The sequence below is a fragment of the Mesoplodon densirostris genome, chromosome 2 (genome assembly GCF_025265405.1).
Source record: "Mesoplodon densirostris isolate mMesDen1 chromosome 2, mMesDen1 primary haplotype, whole genome shotgun sequence".
In the NCBI taxonomy this organism is placed as follows: Eukaryota; Metazoa; Chordata; class Mammalia; order Artiodactyla; family Ziphiidae; genus Mesoplodon; species Mesoplodon densirostris.
Genome location: NC_082662.1, coordinates 57,295,180 through 57,318,433, shown reverse-complemented (window position 1 = coordinate 57,318,433; position 23,254 = coordinate 57,295,180). Strand labels below are relative to the sequence as shown.

General features: G+C 34.2%; 2 protein-coding genes across 3 annotated transcripts in view; one reads left to right on the top strand and one right to left on the bottom strand.

Annotated features, from left to right (window-relative positions):
- The window catches only part of RAVER2 (ribonucleoprotein, PTB binding 2), a 113,381-nt gene that overhangs the window by 35,986 nt on the left and 54,141 nt on the right, over nt 1-23,254 (bottom strand). The window contains exons 6-9 of one of the 2 annotated variants that reach the window (XM_060089911.1): nt 15,971-16,056; nt 14,180-14,284; nt 13,909-14,020; nt 11,708-11,976 (exon numbers count right to left, since the gene is read on the bottom strand). In XM_060089911.1, coding sequence (XP_059945894.1) covers nt 11,708-11,976; nt 13,909-14,020; nt 14,180-14,284; nt 15,971-16,056 — 572 coding nt within the window. The remainder of the gene's footprint in view (nt 1-11,707; nt 11,977-13,908; nt 14,021-14,179; nt 14,285-15,970; nt 16,057-23,254) is intronic. The other variant, XM_060089913.1, reaches the window with a different exon arrangement.
- LOC132483957 (N-alpha-acetyltransferase 50) lies at nt 1,257-2,700 on the top strand. The gene has a single exon (XM_060089906.1). The coding sequence runs from the start codon at nt 1,501-1,503 to the stop codon at nt 2,008-2,010; it is 510 nt and encodes a 169-aa protein (XP_059945889.1). The 5' UTR covers nt 1,257-1,500; the 3' UTR covers nt 2,011-2,700.

The following is a 23,254-nucleotide window of genomic DNA, read 5'->3' as shown; positions in this document are numbered from 1 at the left end:
TACTTACTATGCTCTAGGCATTGTGGTAAGCATTGGTAATACTAAAATGAGTAAGACAGGGGTACTATCCTTAAGAAATTCAGTCTAGTAGATAAGATAGTTCAAGAGAAGTCTAAGACGGAACCATAAGGTTACAAATGGGAGCTAAAACCATTAGATATATGCCAAAGGAAAGCAGATAGCATGAGAAGGGACAGAACCCTAGAGAAAATCCAGTGATTGAGGAAAGGAAAGGTAGCCAGCAAAGAAGTTTCTGATTTTGTTTCTAAGTACTCAAATTGCTAAAGTAATCAGATTATATCCATAGCAGGGATTCTCAGCTCTAGCTATGCATGAGAATCACTTTAAAAACTCAAATAAGTAAATAAATAAATAAATACAGAGTTGCTCAACAAAGAAAATCCATGGACCAAAGGCTTCACTGGAGAATTCTACCAAGTTCTACAAGGAATTAACATCAACCCTTCTCAAACTCTTCCACAAAATTAAGAGAGAACGCCTCCTAACTCATTCTATGAGACCAGTATTACACTGGTACCAAAGCCAGAAAGACACCACAAGAAAACTACAAAACAATATCCCCTATGAATATTGATGCAAAAATCATCAACAAAATACTAGCAAACCAAATTTGGCACATTATTAAAAGGATTATACACCATAACCAAGTGGGATTTCTTCCTAGAATGCAAGAATGATTCAACATACAAAAATCATTCAATGTAATATACTCCACTAACAGATTGAAGAAATGCATGATCATCTCAATTAATGCAAAAAAAGCATTTGACAAAATTCAACACACTTTCATGATTAAAATTAAACACTTTCAACAAACAATTACTAGAAGGAAACTACCCTAACATAACAAAAAGCCAACATTATACTCAATGGTGATCTTCTTCTAAGATCAAGAAAAAGACAAGTATACCTGCTTTCACAAAGTCTGTTCAGTATAGTATTGGAAGTTCTAGCCAGAGCAATTAGGCAGGAAAAAGAAAAATAAAAAGCTTTCAAACTGAAAAGGAGGAAGTAAAATTAGTTCTCTTTGCAGATGACATGAAAATCCTAAAGATTACATACACACACATGCACAAAATGTTAGAACTAATAAAAGAATTTAGCAAAGTCACAGGACATAAAATCAACATGCAAAAATCAGTTTGTGTTTCTATACACTAATAATGAACAATCCAAAAGGAAATTTTTTTAAAATTTCCACTTACAATAGCATCAAAAAGAATAAAGTAGGAGTGCCCCGTGTGCACGTGTGGAGAAGCGGCGGCACCAGCGCGGCGGCGGGAGGCACCCCCGCCCCCTCTGGAGACGCAGGGCCGCGCTCGACTCTCGCGGCCTCCGTCACCCCCTCACCTCCCTGCCGTAAGCGAGGAGGCCGGCTTGCGGGGTGGAGTGGCCCAAGCTGAGGGCGCGGAGAGCTCAGGGCGGCGACGACAACGGCGTTGATATCGGTGGTAACAACGGCCTCAGCAGGCGGGGAAGATGAAAGGTAGCCGGATCGAACTGGGAGATGTGACACCACACAATATTAAGCAGTTGAAGAGATTAAACCAGGTGATCTTTCCAGTCAGCTACAATGACAAGTTCTATAAAGATGTGCTGGAGGTTGGCGAGCTAGCAAAACTTGCCTATTTCAATGATATTGCAGTAGGTGCAGTATGCTGTAGGGTGGATCATTCACAGAATCAGAAGAGACTTTACATCATGACACTAGGATGTCTGGCACCATACCGAAGGCTAGGAATAGGAACTAAAATGTTAAATCATGTCTTAAACATCTGTGAAAAAGATGGCACTTTTGACAACATCTATCTGCATGTCCAGATCAGCAATGAGTCTGCAATTGACTTCTACAGAAAGTTTGGCTTTGAGATTATTGAGACAAAGAAGAACTACTATAAGAGGATAGAGCCCGCTGATGCTCATGTGCTGCAGAAGAACCTCAAAGTCCCTTCTGGCCAGAATGCAGATGTGCAAAAGACAGACAACTGAACAAATTACAGATGAACTTTCTTGCACTTGCTTGTCGCCAAATAAAAGAGAGGCCCATTGATTCCCCCCCCCTTTTCTTTTAAACCTTTCCCCCTTCCTTGTTCTTGTGTTTCCTCCTTTCAAAACTTCCTTCCCTTTCCTCTAAAAGTTTTAAACTTTTAAGGACTTATTAATCATATTTGGATTGTTTTAGTTTTCTTATTTTTGTGAGGTGGTTTGATTGTAGGAAGGAGAAGGTATAGATCTGTTTAGTTTCACAGTTAAGATATATGGTCCCAAAAACTTGAGTGTCAATTTCATTTTTTTTTTTAATGTCCTGCTTTCACATTGAAGGGCAGAGCCTACAAAATATTGTATATTTCAAAGGACAAGAAGCAGCAGCAGCAATATCTTGTTCTCTGACTCATAGACAAGTTTAGTGTGTTTGTGGTACTTTGGGGTTTTCAAGATTTTGTGGGATACTAATCCCTATACATTGCCTTCACTCCACCTTTTGTCCTTCTGAGTATTATCTCAGGAGTTGGACCATTGTTATCCTTGTAAGAAATACTAAGTTTATTTTGTTCTGTTAAGCAGTTATTTCTTCCTTCCTCGCTGGTGGCTGATGGTGGTTGGGACAGTCTGAGTAGGTAGTATTATACTTTGGTCTCAGCATTTGAGTTAAACTGCTTTTTGCTAATGAGTGGGCTGGTTGTTAGCAGGTTTATTTTTCCTGCTGTTGATTGTTAGAAGTGGCATTAACCTTAGGAGTGTGGGCTGGTGAGATTAATTTTTTTTTAATATCCCAGCTAGAGATAATGGCCTTTAACTGACCTAAAGAGGTTTGTTGTGATTTGCTTTTTTTTCTCCTGTCCTTTTTCTTCAGTAAATCCACAATAGTTAGTCAGACCTTAAAAATGGAGTTGATGTCCTTATAGGTCAACGCCCCTAAATAAAACTGAAGCAGGTGTTGTCTCTTGGACATATTAAAAAATACCTAAAAGGAAGCTTAGATGGACTTGTGGCACAATAAATGCATTTAATGTCAGCTAATGCAGACGGTTAGAAGTGTGGCCACTGAGCATTTGATTTTAGAGGAAGGAATATCTAGACAGTATTTTTGAGAATAACATAGCTGTGCTAATTGCTTATCTGTTGGAGAACATCCCAGATTTGCTTACATTCTGTGCCTGTGATATTGAGTTTAAGGATTTGGGGGTGGGGGAGTTATTAAACATATTGCTTCTATTCTTGGAAAAAGTAGAAGTCTAGAAGTGTTAATAACGCAAATGTCACTGTGACCTCCTCTACCGACAGGACTGGTTTATGCCAGATCGTTTCCTGGCACATAGGGAGTGGCTTTGACGGGTCGATAACTTTTTGTAAGATAGAAGACATCTGAAATTTTCATGTTTTCCTCCATAATCCCATCTCCAATATTTAAACTTTTCTACATTGCCAATACTGGTGGCCCAAGAAATGTTTTCATTAGACTTTAAAACAATGCACAGAGCTTGAATTTTCTGTCATTTGACTTTAAAAGGAAGATTGATTCATAATATTCTCTTATGTAAATTCCGGCATAAAATTTTCATCTCTTCAAATATGTTGAATGACACAATTATTTTACACAATGTTTATGCACATTTTATAATCTTAAGTTCTTATTTGAGAATGTAAAAATACAAGGTACAGTAGACTTCAGCAGTCTTAGTTGAGTGCCAAGAATAATATAGAAAAGGAAGATAGTTGATAAATGAGTTTATAGGGTTATAATCTTAAGATAGTAAAAATGTAGAAAGACCATGCTGGTTTCTTGGGTATCAGTTTCTTAAGCAGTCCAAATCTAAGCTTAGAAGAAGTTTAGCATTAAGCACCTTTACCTTCATGGATAAGCTTCAGCTTGCTCTTGCCAAGAGAAGAGTGCTTGAGTTACAGAAGGCATAATTAGTTTGAAGATTCAGCCTTTTTGTAAACTTCGCATATCAGAATAGATTTTGATATATAAATGAGTTTTGTGAGATGACACTGCCTCTATTTCTATAACCATTTCACCTGGACTATCTAATCAGTCCTATGAATGTATCCCTGAATGTGGTTAATGAAAACCGAATAGCTGCCTCATGACAATTAAGTACATATTATTTATGGAGGAAAAAATATTAAATTTTGAATTGAGTATGTAGGCTCCCTATCATTTTAGTGTTTCTTTTTCCACACTAGTCACTGACTTTAACCTAAATTGTAAGTGTTTGTAAAGGGTGAATTGTCCTACATCAAACTTACATGAAATAATTCCATCCACTTATGGAGGAGGAGGAGGATGTAGAAGAGGTAGAAGCTGGGCACTAGTTCGTGTGCCTATGAGTCAGTAAAGACTGAAATAATGTCCCATGTTCAGTTAGTTATTTTGATAAAAATTATTGTTGAGGTAAAACAATTCTATTAACTGGAAGATCACAGGATATATCCATCATATTTTTCAGGGCAGATAGTTTTTTTCTGTAGGGCAAATAGATAAACATTATATTGTATGGTAATTGCATTTAGGTTCTAAAGAAAAGAATCTGCAGAGAAATCTATGCAATATATAATTTGTCCAGATTAGTTTTCATTTGGGGAAAGAAGTTCTGAGATATCCCCAAAGCGGCTTACTCATCAATTGAAAGTCCTCCTAAAATAGAATTATTGGGAAACCATGACATATGGGGTGGAAAAGAAAAGCTCCCTCAGTTTTTTGGAGGGAATAACTTTAAAAATACTTAAATAGCTGAGTTTACTTGGTGCAGTTAAGATTTAAATTTGTTGATTTTAACATTGCTGTTACATCTGAAATAAACTTACATGATGTTCTGGTAAAAAAAAAAAAAAAAGAATAAAGTAATTAGGAATTAACTGAACCAAGGAGGAGAAATATTTGTACACTTAAACCTTCAAAACATTGCTGAAAGAAACTAAAGATATAAATAAATGAAAAGACATCCCATGTTCATGTATTGGAAGATTTATTATTGTTAAATGTCAATACTAACCAAAGTGATCTACAGATTCAATATAATCCCTATCAAAATTCTAACTTTTTTGGGCAGAAATAGAAAACTCCATCCTAAAATTGATATGAAATATCAAGGAACCCCAAACAGTCAAAACAATATTGAAAAAGATGAACAATAATGGAAGGCTCATACTTTCTAATTTTCAAGCTTACTACACAGCTACAGTAGTCTCAACAGTATGGTACTGGCATAAAGACAAACATAAAGACCAACAGAATAGGATAGAGAGCCCAGAAACAAATTACTGCATATATAGTTAAATAATTTTCAGTAAGTGTCAAAACTGTACAATGGAGATAGGCAGTCTTTTCAACAAAAAATGATGGGAATTCTGGATATCCACGTAAAAGAATGAAGTGGATCCTTACCTAACACCACATACAAAAATGAACTCAAAATGGATCAAAGTCTTAATTGTAAGAGCTAAAACTATAAAAGTCTTAAAAGAAAAGCTTAGGTGAAAAGATTCATAACACTGGATTTGGCAATCATTTCTTGGAGATGACATCAAAAACAGAAGCAAAGAAAAAAAAAAAGAAGATCATATGTAGGGCCACAAAACAAGTCTTAACAAATTTAAGAGTACTGAAATCCTATTAAGGATTGTTCTGACTATACTGCTATGAAACCAGGAATCAATACTAAGAGGAAAATTGGAAAATTCACAGATATGTAGAAATTAAATAACACACTCTTGAACAACAAAGAAGTCAAAGAAGAAATCAAAAGAGACATCAGAAAGTATCTTGAGACAAATGAAAATGGAAACACAACATACCAAAACTTATGGGCTGCAGAAAAAGCAGCTTAAAAGGGAAGTTTATAGCAATAAATGTCTACATGAAGAAAAAAGAAAGATCTCAAAGAAACAATCTAACTTTACACCTCAAGTTACTAGCAAAAGAAGAACAAACCAAGCCCAAAAATAGCAGAAGAAAGGAAATAATAAAGATTAGAGCAGAAATAAATGAAATAGCACTATAAACACAGATCAATGAAATTAAGTGTTAGGTGTTTTGAAAGGATAAACAAAATAGACAAATTTAGCTACAATAACCAAGAGAAAAAGAGAAGACTCAAGTAAATACAACTGACCCCTGAACAATAAGAGTTTGAATTGTGCAGGTCCACTTATATGTGGATTTTTAAAAATAAACATAGTACGTGTATTTTCTTTTTACATCTTTGAATTAACTAATTGTGGGGAAAAGTTTGTGTTCAATTAGTGATCACAATCCATGTAATCAAAAAGGGTCCTGATTCTATCCAAACTGTTTCAGCTTCCTGTCCTTGAGTGAGTCATTTATCAATGCCTTTGTTTTGGAGGCAGAGATATCAGTACATGGACTTTTCACTGCTCAGCAGGTCAGTGCCCCTAACCCCTTTGTTGTTTAAGGGTCAACTGCAGTTATAAATGGAAGAGGAGACATTACAACTACAGATACCACAGAAATACAAAGAATCATAAGTGATTATTATCAGCAAATATATGCTAAAAAATTGGGTAACCTATGAAAAAATGGATAAATTGCTAGAAACATACAACCTACCAAGACTGAATCAAGAAGAAATAGAAAATATGAACAGACCAATAATGAGCAAGGAGTAATCAAATACCTGACAACAATGAAAAGCCTGGGACCAGGTGGTTTCACTGCTGAGTTCTACCAAACATTTAAAGAAGAATTAACACCAATCCTTCTGAAATTCTTCCCAAAAACTGAAGATGAAGGAATACCTCCTAACCTATTTTATGAGGTCAGCACTGCCCTCATACCAAAGCCAGACAAAAACATTACAAGAAAAGAAAACTACAGGCCAATGTCCCTGATGAACACAGATTCAAAAATCCTTAACACAATACTAGCAGCCCTAAATGAAATACTGGCAACCTGAACTTGACAACACATTAAAAGGATTTTACTCTGTGATCAAGTGGGATTTATCCCTGGGATGCAAGGATGGTTCAACACAGGCCAATCAATAAATGTGATACACCACATTAACAGAATAAAGGATAAAAACCATATGACTGTCTCAATAGATGCAAAAAACACCTTGGACAAAATTCAACATCATTTCATGATCAAAACTCTCAACAAACTGGGCATAGAGGAAATCTATATACCTCAACATAATAAAAGCCATATATAAAGGACATGCCCACAGCTAACATCATAGCTTTTCCTCTAAGATCAGGAAAAGGACAAGGATGCCCACTCTCACCACTTTTATTCAACATAGTATTGGAAGTCCTAGCTAGAGCAATTTGGCAAGAAAAAAGAAATAAAAGGCATCTAAATCAAAAAGGAAGAAATTGAACTATCTCTGTTTGCATCTGTTGCATTTCTATATACTAACAATGAACTATTTAAAAAGAAATTAAGAAAACAATCCCAGTTATAATACTACCAAAAAGACTAAAATACTTAGGAATAAATTTAGCCAATAGGAATAAATTTAGCCAGTGAGGTGACAGAACTGTATACTGAAAACTATATGACACTGATAAAAGAAATCAAAAATTACACAAATAACTGGAAAGATATCCTGGGTTCATGGATTAGAAGAATTAATATTGTTAAAATGTCCACACTGCCCAAAGTGATCTACAGATTCAATGCAATCCCTATCAAGATTTCAATGGCACTTTTCACAGAAATAGAATGAACAATCCTAAAATTTATGTGGAACCACAAAAGATCCTGAATAGCTAAAGCAATCTTGAGAAAAAGTTCAAAGTGGAGGCATCACACTTCCTGGTTCCAAACTATATTACAAAGCCATAGTCATCAAAACAGTACGGTACTTGCATAAAAACAGACACCCTGACCTATGAAAAGAATAGAGCCCTAAAATAAAGCCATATATATGTGGTCAACTAATATTTGAAAAGGGTGCCAAGAATACACAATGGGTAAAGGACACTCTCTTTAATAAATGGGTGTTGGGAAAACTGTATGTCCATATGGAAAAAAATGAGACTGGATCCTGATCTTACACCACACACAAATATTTACTCAAATTGGATTAAAGGCTTAAATATAAGACCTGAAACCATAAAACTAGAAGAAAATATAGGGGAAAAGCTACTTGACATTGGTCTTAGCAATCATTTTTTTGGATATGACAGCAAAAGCATAGACAACAAAAGCAAAAATAAGCAAGTGCTAAAAAGCTAAACTAAACCGAAGAGCTTTTCTACAGCAAAGGAAACAATCAACAAAATTAAAAGGCAACTTATGGAATGGGAGAACATATTTGCAAACCATATATCTGAGAAGGGGTTAATATCCAAAATATATTTAGGAACTCATATGACTCAATAGCAAAGAAAACAAATAACCCAATTAAAAAATAGCAAAGAATCGGAATAGACATTTTTGCAAAGGAGACATACAGGTGGCCAATAGGCATATGAAGAGGTCCTTAACATCACTAATCATTGGGGAAATGCAAATCCAAAACCACAATGAGACATAATGTTGGTGAGGATGCGGAGAAATTGGAACCCTCGTGCTTTGCTGGTGGAAATGAAAAATGGTACAGTTGCTGTGGAAAATAGAACGGCAGTTCCTCAAAAAATAAGATATAGAAGTACCATATGATTCACCTATTCCACCTCTGGGTAAATACCCCAAAGAACTGAAAACAGGGACTCTAACAGATATTTGTATATAGCAGCATTTTTCACAAGAGCCCAAAACGGAAACAACCCAAATGTCCATCAATGGACAAATGGAGAAAGAAAATGTAGTCTAGGGACTTCCCTGGTGGTGCAGTGGTTAAGAATCCACCTGCCAATGCAGGGGACATGGGTTTGAGCCCCGGTCTGGGAAGATCCCACATGCCGCAGAGCAACTAAGCCAGTGTGCCACAACTACTGAGCCTGCGCTCTAGAGCCCGTGAGCCACAACTACTGAAGCCCTTGCATCTAGAGCCCATGCCCTGCAACAAGAGAAGCCACTGCAATGAGAAGCCCGCACACCGCAACGAAGAGTAGCCACCACTCGCCGCAACTAGAAAAAGCCTGTGGGCAGCAACAAAGACCCAACACAGCCAAAAATAAATAAATTAAAAAATTTTTGTAATGTAGTCTATAAATACAATAGAATATTATTCAGCCTTTAAAAAAAGGAAATTCCAATACATGCTATAACGTGGATGACCCTTGAAGACACTATGGTGATGGAAATAAGTCAGACACAAAGGACAAAAATTGTATCATTCCACTTACTTTGGGTACCTAGAATAGTCAAATTCTAGGACAGAAAGTAAACAGTGTTTACTGGAGGCTGGGGAGAAGGGAAAATGGAGAGTTGTTGAATGGGTACAGAGCTGCAATATGGGATGATGAAAAAGTTCTGGAGATGGATAGTAGTGATAGTTGCAAAACAATGTGAATGTACTTAATGCCACTGAGTTGTACACTTAAAATTCAGATCTCACCCCTATCTCTCTGAATCAGATTCTCAGGGCTGAGGAAGTTAGAATCCAACCCTCTCCATCTTTTTTTTTTTTAAACTCCAGTGGTGATTCTGACAAAAAGACAGAATCAAGAATCACTGGTCAGGGGCTTCCCTGGTGGCGCAGTGGTTGAGAGTCCGCCTGCCGATGCAGGGGACACGGGTTCGTGCCCTGGTCTAGGAAGATCCCACATGCCAAAGAGCGGCTAGGCCCGTGCGCCATGGCTGCTTAGCCTGCGCGTCCAGAGCCTGTGCTCCACAATGGGAGAGGCCACAACAGTGAGAGGCCCGCATACCGCAAAAAAAAAAAAAAAAGAATCACTGGTCAACATAATATTAAAGATGCAGGTCTAAAAATTTACAGCCGAGTTTAACCAACTGTTTAACAAAGTCCAAAATTCTGCTACATACTTGGAAAACATACTTTGAGGTTACCTGGTCCAAGCCCCTATTGTCAGGAAAGAAGAATCACTTCTACAACAATCTGTACAGATGTTCACCTGGGGTCTGCATAATCATTTGGAATGATATGACATTCACATCTTTGTGAAAGTGTCAAACTTTTTCTTTGTTTGAAAACTTCAACTGTTCTTTGTTATATTAAGCCTAAATATGCTTTATTGTATGTCATACTTATCGGACTAATTCTGCCCACTAGAGAAACATAAAATACCATGTGACTAGACTGGTCTGTAAATTTTTTTTTTTTAATGTCAAATTAAATGTCAGCTGGTCAACCCTTGCCAAGTTCCATGTATCTATTTCCTTCAATTCTTCTTCACGGGACTTGTTTTGCAGGCCCTGCCCCACTTCACCTGTCTTCTTCCAGATACACTCTCATTTGCCCATTATGTGAATCACCTCAAGTCCAGTTTTTCTAAAGACCCTAGTTCTTTCAATGAATTAAAAAGTCTGTGCAAAAAGATACAGACTATTCATATGTGAGTTTAACTTCCCTCAATAACTTAAGCAATTAATCCTGCAGATAAATTTTTAAAATTCATTCTATGAAGAACCACCTTAGCTTCCTCAATGTACAATTATAGGCATTCTATCCATACCTCCTGCCATGACTAGGTGACACCAAAACCTCTTACAAAGTCAATATTATTATTTTGACATTTGAATATAGCCAACTACAAGAATTGTTTCCTCACATGCCACTTCTAATCCAAAGGGTATTCTAGGGTACAAGTAAAAAAAATTAAATGTACTTTATTCTACCTACCAATTATAACATTTACAAATATCAGTGGTTTATAAACCAATAAAATTTTGGGTAAAAACCAAGAATTAAAACCAAGATTAGATTCTTTTGAACAGACCAGAGATTAATAACTGGCTTTGAAAATTTTCAGATAAAATAGAATTTATTCTACCTTTAAATATTAAAATAATACTTAATTAGCTAGAGAATATACATTTTAGAAAAAATTAGTATATTTTAAAGAGCAGCATTATTATTTACTAAGAAATCCTTATAAATATCATTATATAATTGGATAAGTATTAATGGTACTACTACACTTTTCCAAACTACAAAATTTTGAACTTACATTCCTTTATATTTGAAAACTATGCATATCTCAAAAGTTTTTAGAAAAGCAAATGTTTATAGGAATAAAGAATTCATATTTAAATATTTTATAATAACAGATTTTAAAAACATTTTATAAAAATTAAATTATTTTATTTACAGACAAACTGGCAAGTAATTAAGCACAATCCCAAACATCATTTGGCATAACTTATCAAAGGATGGATTTTTGTTTGTTTATAATGACAGGTTTTGTTTTTTTTTTTTTAGAGTCCAATATTTTCTTCTCTTTTGAGAAGTAAATGTACAGTATGAAAAAGCCTTCATGTCATTGACATATTATAGGAATTATCTAGTTTATAATCCATATTTATATACTTTAAGTATATTATCAACTTCCTTTGAAATTCAAAAATAGTTAAGATTACTTGATACTTCATAAATTATACCACCTGTAAAATAACCAAAAATTAGATTACTCTCGAATTAGAATAATTTCATTTAAGATATAGTTTAAAAGGAATATATATATATTTCTTTGTAGTATATACATAATGTAGTATACACATATATACTTCATGTATATACATGTGTGCATTTATATGTATGTGTATGCACGCATGTACACACTCACACACACACACACACAGTTTTCTTACCCCTGAACTTATCTCCAGGCCTTTTGGCTGACTTTGTTGTTGTTTATGATGTCCCGTGAGCAAGCCTCCAGCAGTAAGGTTTGGAAAGCTCTGAAGATAAGCCTGTGACCCTGAGAAATTTCCTTCTGCCATCCCCACCAAGGCTGGCTGTTTCTCCTGAGTGTTCCCGTGCCCTGGCCCAGCTTGTCCAGCAATGTGCTGATTTGGAAGGAATGGTAACATGCCCATGCCAGCTGTTATAGTTGTTTGAGTTGGAATCAAATTAGATGCTGTAGTGAACCACAAATGCAAAAAGTTTTTGGTTAGATGAGGCTTATTCACAATAGTCCTTTTGATTTTGTCAAGTTATGGGCAAAATGTGCAGAAACCTATTTTTTTACCTAATAGAGAACAGTTAAAATACAAAAGGTGAGGTTAAAGGTTATAAATTAGCAGCCTCCTGTATGGAAAAACAAAAACCTCTAATAGTAATCATGCTTTTCCTATTTTCAACAACTTCCAGGATAATCTCAAGGATATTATATTTTTTAGTTCCAAGTTTTAATTGTACATTTTAGAAGGTGAGAGCAAAATTTATATACTTCTTGGCACTTAAGTTATATCAGTGCCTTTTTTTTTAATGCCCAGTCATTGTAATTTGCCTGCTTTCATATTTGAAGGGAATAATTACCTAAGCCTTCAGTTTAAAAAAAGTCTCTGACACTCAAAAGTTAATAAAGTTACATTAAACCCAACAATATATTTAGTCAGCCAGCTTGCACCAGCTCCTAAGAGTCAACTGTGCTATCTTTTCCCAGCTCTTGAGTTCAACGTCTTTGCAAAGGTAACCTGAAATCAGCCATGGTTGGACTGTTTACACAAAGAAATCCACAAATGCTACAAATCAAGATTTTTTTTTAACCCAGAGAGCTGGTTTTTAAACACCAGCACACCACTGGTTTAAAAAAACATCAGTGTTTATGAATAGCTAAGCACCAAATGAAAGTTTAACACATTAAAGTTTTACATTTTTATTTACAGGGAATAACAAGAAATTCTGGAAGAAATAAAATTTTAATAGGAAAATTCTGAACCATTCAATTTTTTAAAACTCTATAGGTCAAAACTAAATGAAAAGAGCTAGTTTTGACAACTATCTTAATTAAATCAAAGTTATATTTTACAAATTCACTAAACAAATTTCTTAAATTATTTTTAGTACTAACTATTTAGAGATAGATTCTCAGTTCTATCTTTTAGCAATTATTTATTTGGACATTTTGAATTTTCAGTGTTCTTAAAGCAGCAGTGCTAAAGCAAATGGCTAGTTATTTAATCCAACACAAATTATAAATATCTGTATAAGCTTTTAGGCATACAATATTTAATTTTTAGGACAGACTCTATCACACCATAAAAATTTCTATACCTGTCTGTGTACTGGTTTAACTTTTGCCCAGTCAATTCCAATAATCTGAATTGATTATTTGACCATTTGACTTGGTTTTATGTACAAGAGGCTAAATATGCTACCCATATTTAACTGACTTGGTTTTTTTTCTTTTTTATCACTGGTGGACTTTCTCTTTTTTTTCCCCTCAGCATGCTCGCTTCAAACAAATTTCAGTTAAACTTCAAATTGAAAGTGCCTTTCAAAATCCCATAAGACATCTTGGTATACTACCATGCTATTATTCTGAAAAGAAAAATAATTGTTCCATTTAAATTTGTTATATTTTAGAAGCACATAATACACATTTTTTTACTACTAATTTGGAGCTCACATTTTAGAAATGATACAAATAAACAATCAAACTTTAAATTTATAATTACCAGATATTTCTTAATAAAAGCTAAGGGTTTCTTATCCAGGCAAAAATTAAATGGATTCCTATGTAATGTGCTGTCAGCCCAGTGGGCAGCATGTCAGTCTCAAATAGATCTATGTCTTTGCCTCATGCTGCTGTGAACCTTCATCAAATATTAAAGCATATCCCACAGAGAAAGTCTTATCCTGGCATAGAAGCAAGTCCATCAATAAATAACTACCAATAGTATTCTAATATTAAAAATAGAAAAGCCAAGAGGGCTCTTGAAATTTTAAATGATTGAATAAAACTCAAATCTGACCTTCCTGTAAATAAAAGTAGAATACAGGTACACTATCTTTAAATCTCAAATCTGACTGTTTACTGACGTCTCAGCAAACACACATAATTTACTTTTATGTGCTTCTCCAAGATGGCCCAACTCTGTTTTCAATGGAAGCGGTGACCCTATCCCTACTGCAGCTTGAAGTACCATAGCTGGGGGTTCTCCAAGTAAGCCTGGTTTCTGCAAAAGAAGAGAAGAAAAGACTTTTGCTCATGGCAGCAAGACATAACCTAATAAAAAAGCTACACATGTGAAAATTCATTAACAATCTAGCCAACAGTCTGATTACATAAAAGGAATGAACTCATTTCAAATGAAAAAAAATAATTCCATACTTACATTATTAGTATGAATATTCTCAAACTTCATTAATTGTTGCTGTGCCAGTGGTACATGAGAAAGATTCTGAAGAAATAAATTAGAAGTATTACCCATAAGTGAGCTCTGTGAAAATGATAAAACATTAAGTTAGTTTAACTTTGAAGAGCTACTTGTTGTGTAATTCATTTTAAATTTCAATTCCTGAGTTGATCTGAGCAAAAGCAACAGCTTCTTAATATTCTACTTTCTAATTACGGGCAACACTAATTAATTCTTTCAATAATACACAAGGTGTGACCATACAGTCATGAAACTAATTCCATTTCCCTTCCTTCTTTTCTTTCACCCTTCCTCCCCTCCCCTCACCCCTTTCTGGCTTTGATGTCAGTATCATTCAATCATTTATTTATTCATTTCATCATTCAACAAAGATTGATTGAGCACTTCTATGTGCCAGGCACTGTGCTACAATATGATCTGCCCTCATGGATCTTATAGTCCCCTGAGGAGGGGAGACATTAATTAATTATAAAAACATACAATTAAAAATGGCAATGAGTGTATGAAGGAAAAATACAAGGAGCTATGGGAACAAATAGTGGTGGAACTTGATTTAGACTGGTAAATTCAAGAAAGGTTTCCCTGAGGAACTAACTCTTGCACAGAGATCTGAAGGCTGTGGAGAAATAACTAGGTGAAGTCTGGGGGAACAAGGTGGTGCTGCGGTGGGAAGTATTCCAGGCAGAAGAACAGCAGGAGCAAAGACCTAAGGAGAAGAGAAGAAAGCCCTTCACGGACCAAAAGCAGCTCACCAGAGCTGGGACAGTGACACCTAAGGCATAGGAGAGGCAGGAGAGGCCACCAGCTCAGACAGGCCCTCAAGGCAAAACTAAGCAGTTGGTCTTTATTTTAAAGTAAAGGGAATATTGTCAATACTCTGGTCTCCCCTCCCATATCACTTTAAACCTTACTGCAATTAACTGTTTAATGCTTGTGTTCTCTATTTGTTGAAATTCTACAAGGATAAGGACTGTGACTATTCTGTTCAATGCTATAGCCTCAATGACTAGCAGAGTGTCTAGTACATGTTAGATTTTCAATAAAATATGTTGAGTAAATGAATGAACAATGTACAGGTCATATGTTAGATTCTAAGAATGAAAAATAAACAAATAAGCCTTTTCCTTAAAAAGCTGCGTTTAGGAACAGACATGCATTCATTCAACCTATAACAACCCATTGATCATGTGTTAGGTTTGATTTGTAATTAGGCTTCTATACAGATATAGCCTTAAACAGTACCTGAAATTAGTAGGTAATATTTATCTCCAATATTATGGATATTTATGTACACAAACATAGTTTAAAATACTTATCTGAAAAAGGTAAGGAAAAATTTTTTTACTGTCATAAATATATAAATTATTTCTATAACGTTGATTAAATTTTAAGAATTAAGAGTTATTGTTCATTTTTTTTTTCTTTCTGTAAATACTTTGAGCTAAGACCACATAAAACTTGTTTTGAGCCTGAGTTATTTATAGAAAAATATACCACAAAATATACCTCTTCCCTTCTGAATGCCCTACAAATAGGAATCAATAAATATATAAACTATGATGCTTTGATTACCTTAATTTGATCTGATTTCCTTATTAAGTTCTGTTTTTATGTAGGTACACTTACTACTAAGAATTTTATTTGAAAACAAAATACTCATTTAACTCCTTGAGAACTTTAAGTGTAAAGAACAAACAAAATATTCACTCCAAATTTTTGATGCTTCAGTACTCAATGCTATTTATATACCTGATGTGCTTTATTCAAATGTAAAAATGCAGGGGAGATGGATGGATTCATCAGATGTGGCAAGCTGTGAGGTGTTCCAAGAACTGCTTTAAGAAAATAAAAGTAAAAATTTAACTTTATGATATATATGGAATTAAAAAATAAATAAAACAAACTCCAAAAAGGGTAAATGAATATTTCTTTAAACTTTTCACATATGTAGTGGAAGTTCAATGATATACTGACCTTGTCATTGTACAAAAAGTGACAGGCTCCTTTCCTTGTGATTCAACTCTAGAATTTGATTTAAAATTCCAACACCTTCTGTCTTAATGGTAAAACACCAAACCTAGCCTTTCTCTTCTCTGGCACTTAATGCAAGAAAACTAATTCCACCTTTCAATAAGTATAATACTAATTGAACCCATGTTATTTGCTTAGTATTTTTGTTAGGTTTTTTTGGGTATTCTGGCAGTGAGTCAGGTGGGAGGGGAAGGACAATATACAATCCTTGTCGTTAAACCTTATAATCCAATTGAGAAGAGAATATGTACATTTTAAAATATTTCATAAAAAAACCTAAAGAAACAACGATATTGTACATAGTTGATAAAAGGAATAAATGATAACCATACTCTATCAAGTTTGTCTAAGAGTACAAATACCAGAGTACATATCAGAAGAGATATTTTAAGAACATACAATATACAGACAAAAAGAACCATGAGATAGAAAATATATGAAGCAATTCATCTAATTATTAGATATAAATTGTCATAATATACAGCTAATTACAATCACAGAAGGTCGGGCTTAGAAAGTACTTCAAAAAGCACGTAATCCAATGATCAAACATATTTGAAATTTATACATAACACTGCTACAAGTTCATTCATGTTTTAAAAACTTTGTTTCAAATTTTTGTTACTTGTGGAGGCAATCCATTACATCTTTGGAAAACTGACCATTAGAAAGCACTTTCTTTAGAATGAACCAGTTTCAATGATAGATGATGGGAAGATTAGATCATTAGGATAAGATGCTTATAAAGGAAAATACTGTTTATTAGGAAAGAGGGGTAAAGATCGTTATTTCATAATGATTAAGGGGTCAATTCATCAATTAGGATGCAACAATCTTAAACGTCTGTGGACCAAATAACAAAGCTTCAAAATATATGAAGCAAAAATTTCTAGAACTGAAAGGAAAAGTAGACAAATCTACAATTATGGTTAAGAGATTTCAATACCACTTCCTCTCATTTTTCAGAGTCACTGTATTTTGTTATAAAACATTAAAATATTTTTTCACAGCTTTTAGTGAATATAGTATTTCCCAGTTTAAAACAACAACAACAAGAATTAAAACATTCTGAAAATGTCCACAGTCTCACATCTAACTGCCCTTACCCTTAGATCTTGGCTAGGTCTCCCATTGAGCCTCTTGCTCCCCTCAATAATTGACAGCATAAGTTGACTGAAAACCAGTAAGGATATAGGAGACTTGAACAACACTATCAACCTAAAATTTATATACAAAGGATTATAAAGCTGAGACGAAGTGACAGAGTGGCATGGGCTTATATATACTACCAAGTGTAAAATAGATAGCTAGTGGGAAGCAGCCTCACAGCACAGGGAGATCAGCTCAGTGCTTTGTGACCACCTAGAGGGGTGGGATAGGGAGGGTCGGAGGGAGACGCAAGAGGGAGGGGATATGTGGATGTATGTATATGTATAGCTGATTCACTTTGTTATAAAGCAGAAACTAACACACCATTGTAAAGCAATTATACTCCAGTAAAGATGTTAAAAAAAAAAAAACTGATTTGCAAGGCAGAAATAGAGACACAGACGTAGAGAACAAACATATGTCCAAGGGGGGAAAAGAGGGGCAGTGGGGGTAGTGGAGGTAGTGGTGGGATGAATTGGGAGATTGGGATTGGCATATATACACTAATATGTATAAAATAGATAACTCATAAGAACCTGCTGTATAAGAAAATAGTCTTAAAAAAAAAAAGAAAACTGATGTTCATGGTCAAAAAAAAGAGGATTATAGTACGTCATGACCAGGTGTGGCTTACTGTAGGAGTGAAAGATTGATTGGTTTAACATTCAAAAATCAATCAATATAATTCATCATGATAACAGACCAGAAATAAAAAAGCCACATTGATGATATCAATATATGGAGAAAAGCATTATATAAATCCCAGCAATTATCATGATAAAATATCTCAGCAATATAAAAATAGAAGAAAAATTTCCCAGCTTGAAAAAGGAAATCTGTAAATAAAAAACTATAGCTAACATAATGCTTAATAATAAAAGAATGAATGTTTTCTCTGTAAGATCAGGAACAAGGCAAGGATGTCCACTCTCATCAGTTCAATGCACAAATTTTTCAGGAATTTCTATCAACTGCAATAAAGCAAGAAAAAAAAGGTATACATATTGCAAAGGAAGAAGTAAAACTGTGTTCATTTGTAGATGACATGATTGCCTATACAGAAAATCCTAAGGGCAATACCTACTATTGATAGAAATAGAAAGCAAGGCTGCAAGATACAAGATAAATAGACAAAATCAATTGTACTTGTATATGCTAGCAACAAGCAATAGGAAATTGAAATTTAAAAAGTAATACTATTTAAAATAGTATCAAGAATATATAAAGAGCTCAGCAACAAAAAGACACACAACCCTGTTTAAAAATGGGCAAAGAACTTAATTAAGCATTTCTCCAAAAGGAGACATAAAAATAGACAACAAGCACAAGAAAAGATGCTCAATATAATTAGTCATTAGGGAAATTCAAATCAAAACCATGATGAGTTGCCAGTTGATTCCTATTTGGATGGATAAAATTAATAATAATTTAAAAAACCCAGAAGGCAACAAGAGTCTATAAAGTTATGGAGAAATTGGAACCCTCATACTTTGCTTTGAGAATGTAAAATGGTGCAGCCACTGTGGAAAACAGCTTGGCAGTTCCTTAACAAGTTAAACATAGAATAACCATATGACCCACCAATTCTAGTTCTAGGAATATAACCCCAAAAGAACTGAAAACAAATGTTAAAATGCTTGTACATGAATATTCATAGCAACACTCTTCACAAGAGTTGAAAAGTGAAAACAACTCAAATGTCCATCAATGCTACGTGCATACAATGGAATATTATTCAGCCAAAAAAAGGAATGAAGTACTGATACATATTACAGTACTCAAAAACATCAAGCTCAGTGAAAGAAGCCAGACACCAAAAGTCACATAGAGACTTCTGTTTATATGAAACATCCAGACTAAGCAAAAGTGTAAAGACAGAAAGCAGATTGGTTGTTGCCAGGGCCTGGACAGAGGAGGAAATGGGAAGTAACCGTTTCATGGGTCTGGATTTTTTTTTGAGGTAATGAAAATGTTTGAAAGTAGGCAGAGTTGGTGATTACACAACATTGTGAATGTACCAAATGCCACTGAATTACTGACTCTGAATTCTGCCTCAGAAAATTACTGCAATAAAAAAATAGTATCAAGGAACATGAAATGTTATGGATAAATCTGAAAAAGTATGTGTAAGATTTATACCCTGAAAACTACAAAATATTGCTGGGAGAAATTAAAGAAGACCTAAATAAATGGAGAGATATACTGCACTTATGGCAAACTGTTGTCAATTCTGCACAGATTAGCATACAGATTCAACACATTCCAATCAAATTTCCAGCAGACGTTTTTCATAGAAATTGACAGCTGATTCTAAAATTTATATGCAAATACAAAGGACCTAGGATAGGCAAAACAAAGAGAAAAAGAACAGAGTTGAAGGACTTATACTAACTGATTTCAGGACTTATTATAAAACTGTATATAATCAAGACAATGTAGTATTGATATAAAGGCAGACATTTAGATCAATGGAATAGAAACAGAAGAGTCCAGAGATAGAGCCATATATATATGGTCAATTGAATTTTGAAAAAAGTGTCAAGAAATTCAATGAAAAAGGATAATCTTTTTTAACAAATGACTCTGGAACAACTGTAAAAAAAAAAGTTAACCTGGACCTTTACCTCATATCATAAACAACAATTAACTTGAAATCATTCATCAACCTAAACTTAAGAGGTAAAATTATAAAACTTCTTGAAGAAAACATATAAGAACATCTTAGTGACCCTGAATTTGGCAAAGATTTCTTAAATATGACACAAGAAGTATGAATTATAAAACAAAAAATAATAAACTGGACATTGTCAAAATTAAAAATTTTGCTCTTCAAAAGATATTGTTAAGAAAATAAAAGGACAACCTACAGAGTGGCTGCAAACCCATATATCCAATAAAGGACTTGTATCTAGGATAAAAAACCCTAACAACTTAATAAGAAGATAAACAACCTAATTTTAAAATGTACAAAATATCTTAAAAGATACATTAACAAAGAAGGTATAAAGATGGCAAATTAGTACATTAAAAGATGTTCAAAATCATTTGTCAAAAGGGATATTCAAATTAAAACCACAGTGAGATAGCACTATAAACCAAATAGAAAGACTAAAATTAAAGGATCAACAGATCAAATGTTGGTGAGGATACTGAACAAACTAGAGCCCTGGACACTGATGGTGAGAATGTAAAATGGTTCAACCCCATTAGAAAACAGTTGGAAGAGTGCCTTACAACTTAAACATACATCTATCATATGACCCAGCCATTCCACAACTACGTCTTTATCCAAGAGAAATGAAAGCATAAGTCTACATAAAGATTAGAAGCAAATGTTCACAGCAATTTTATCTGTAATGACCCCCAACAGGAAATAACCCAATGTTCAACAAATCAATGAAAATGGAAATTGTAGAATTGAATACTACTCAGCATTAAAAATGAAAAAAAACTATTGATACATGCAGCAACATGGATGAATCTCAAAATAATAAGCCGAGGGAAAGAAGCCATACGGTACATACTGTGTGACTCCATTTATATAAATTTCTAGAAAATACAAACTATAGTGACAGAAAGCAAATTGGTAGTTTCCTGGGGATGGGGGGAGGGGTTACAAAGAGGCAAAAGGAAAGTTTTGAGAGTAATGAATATGTTCATTATTTGGATTATGGCGATAGTTTCATGGGTTATACATATGTTAAAGCTTATCAATTTGTACAATTTAAATATGTGCAGATGAATGTGCTTCAGTTATACCTCAAGAAAGCTGTTAAAAATACAATTTAGATTCTAAGTAATTATATACTAAACTTTAAAACAGACACACACACAAGGACAGAGAGAAAGAAATCTACAATATTTACACTATACTGTATATTTTTAAGGTAGTTAGAAGGTCTGGATTGAAGAGAAAAGATCAGTACGCTTCAAGTAACATAAACTAGATGTAGAAGGAAAATCGACCTGACGGTCGTGCACAGATTAGATCAGACAGAAAAGGAGGCAGAACAGAAAAGTAGTTAGAAGTTTACAGACTAGATCATATATAACAAGGTATGCATAAGTTGTGCAACAGACAGGTTAAGGAAGGAGTTTAATCAGTAAACAATATTTAAGTACTTTTCACTATAAATAGCAGTTCTGTCCTAGGTGCCTGAGATGAACAAAACAGATAAATCTTTGCCATTATGGAGCCTCCTCTAGTCTAGTGGAAGAGAAGGCAATAAACAAGTAGATATATGTCAGTTACTTGACAAAATGATACAGTGAGAAAGAAGTTTGGGCAAGGGTTTAAATACAAATATATCATACAGGCATACTTCAGGTTTGGTTCCAGGCCACTCCAATATAGTGATTATCACAATAAAGCAAGTCACACAATTGTTTTAGTTTCCTGGTGCATATAAAAGTTATGCTTATGCTATACTGTAGTTTATTAAGTGTGTGATAGCATTATGTCTAAAAAACAATGTATATACCTCAATTTAAAATGCTAAAAACGCTAACCATCATCTGACAAAAGCAGTGTTGCCACAAACCTTCAATTTGTAAAAAAAAAAAAATAGCATCTGTGAAGCACAGTAAAATATGGCACAATTGTGTATATATGTATCATATACTATAAACAAATTACAGAGAATTATGATCCTTTTTAATTATTTTAGTTTGTTCAGAGGCCTCTGTGAAGAGCTCAGGATATAGTAAGGGATATAGTTAAGATATAGTAAAAAAACATAGTAAAGGAAAAACGAATGAAATTTATTGATTAACAAGATAGCTTGTCTTTCCTGAACACCAAGAAACTTTCCATACACTCTCTCTTTGCATGTGTTCAAGTAAGGTATTTAACCCTCTTCCCTGGCCATTCCAAACAAAGAAAAAGCTATCAGTGTAATAATGAAATATCTTTCTTAAAACAGTAAAAGTAGCACTAAAATAAAAAAGCCTAATCTCATATGGTCATACACCAATCTGAGTAGAAAAGCAGAGTGGAGAATACATATCTTAGATGAAAACATGAGACAAAAATCATTTGGGGGAGAAGTTACTAAAGATAGTCCAGGTGTGAACTATACTTTCTAAGAGACACAGGAGTGTAATATACTTCTTTAAACTCTGATACAATCTTGGACTGCATTAATAGAAATATAATGATCATAGGAAGGAAATCCCACTGCATTCTGTGCTGATTAGAACCCATCTATAGGATAAGTTCATGTCTGTGTACACCATATTTCAGGGCAACCCAGACAACCTAGGTATCTCTACAAGCGGACAACTTGGGCGGGGGGTGCTCTAGAGAGCGTATCCTATGACATGTTATGTAAAGTCAAATACAGAGCTATAGTTTACAAAGAGAATAGAAGAGGTGTATAAAGAGAACCATACTCAATATTTTGTCATAACATATAAGGGAAAAGAATTTGAAAAAGAATATATATGTATATATATGAATCACTTTGCTGTACACCTGAAACTAACACATTGTAAATCAATTATACTTCAATAAAAAAATAAATACAATTGTTCTTAAAAAAGAGAACTGTTATTTATATTTACTTTCATCTTAAAATATAAAAATATTAAGCTTTATCATTTCTTAACATATGGATTGACAAAGGTACATTCATGTAATTGACATGTAAGTGATACATATACTGTATATATTGGGGCTCTACTAAAAATATACTTTACTTGTGACAAAGTGAGAGAGTGGCACTGTTTTACAGTAAAACAGTTAGCTAGTGGGAAGCAGCCGCATAGCACAGGGAGATCAGCTCGGTGCTTTGTGACCACCTAGAGGGGTGGGATAGGGAGGGTGGAAGGGAGGGAGACGCAAGAGGGAAGAGA

Excerpts from the sequence above, each read along its gene's own strand:
- LOC132483957 (XM_060089906.1), top strand. The coding sequence starts at position 1,501 with ATGAAAGGTAGCCGGATCGAACTGGGAGATGTGACACCACACAATATT.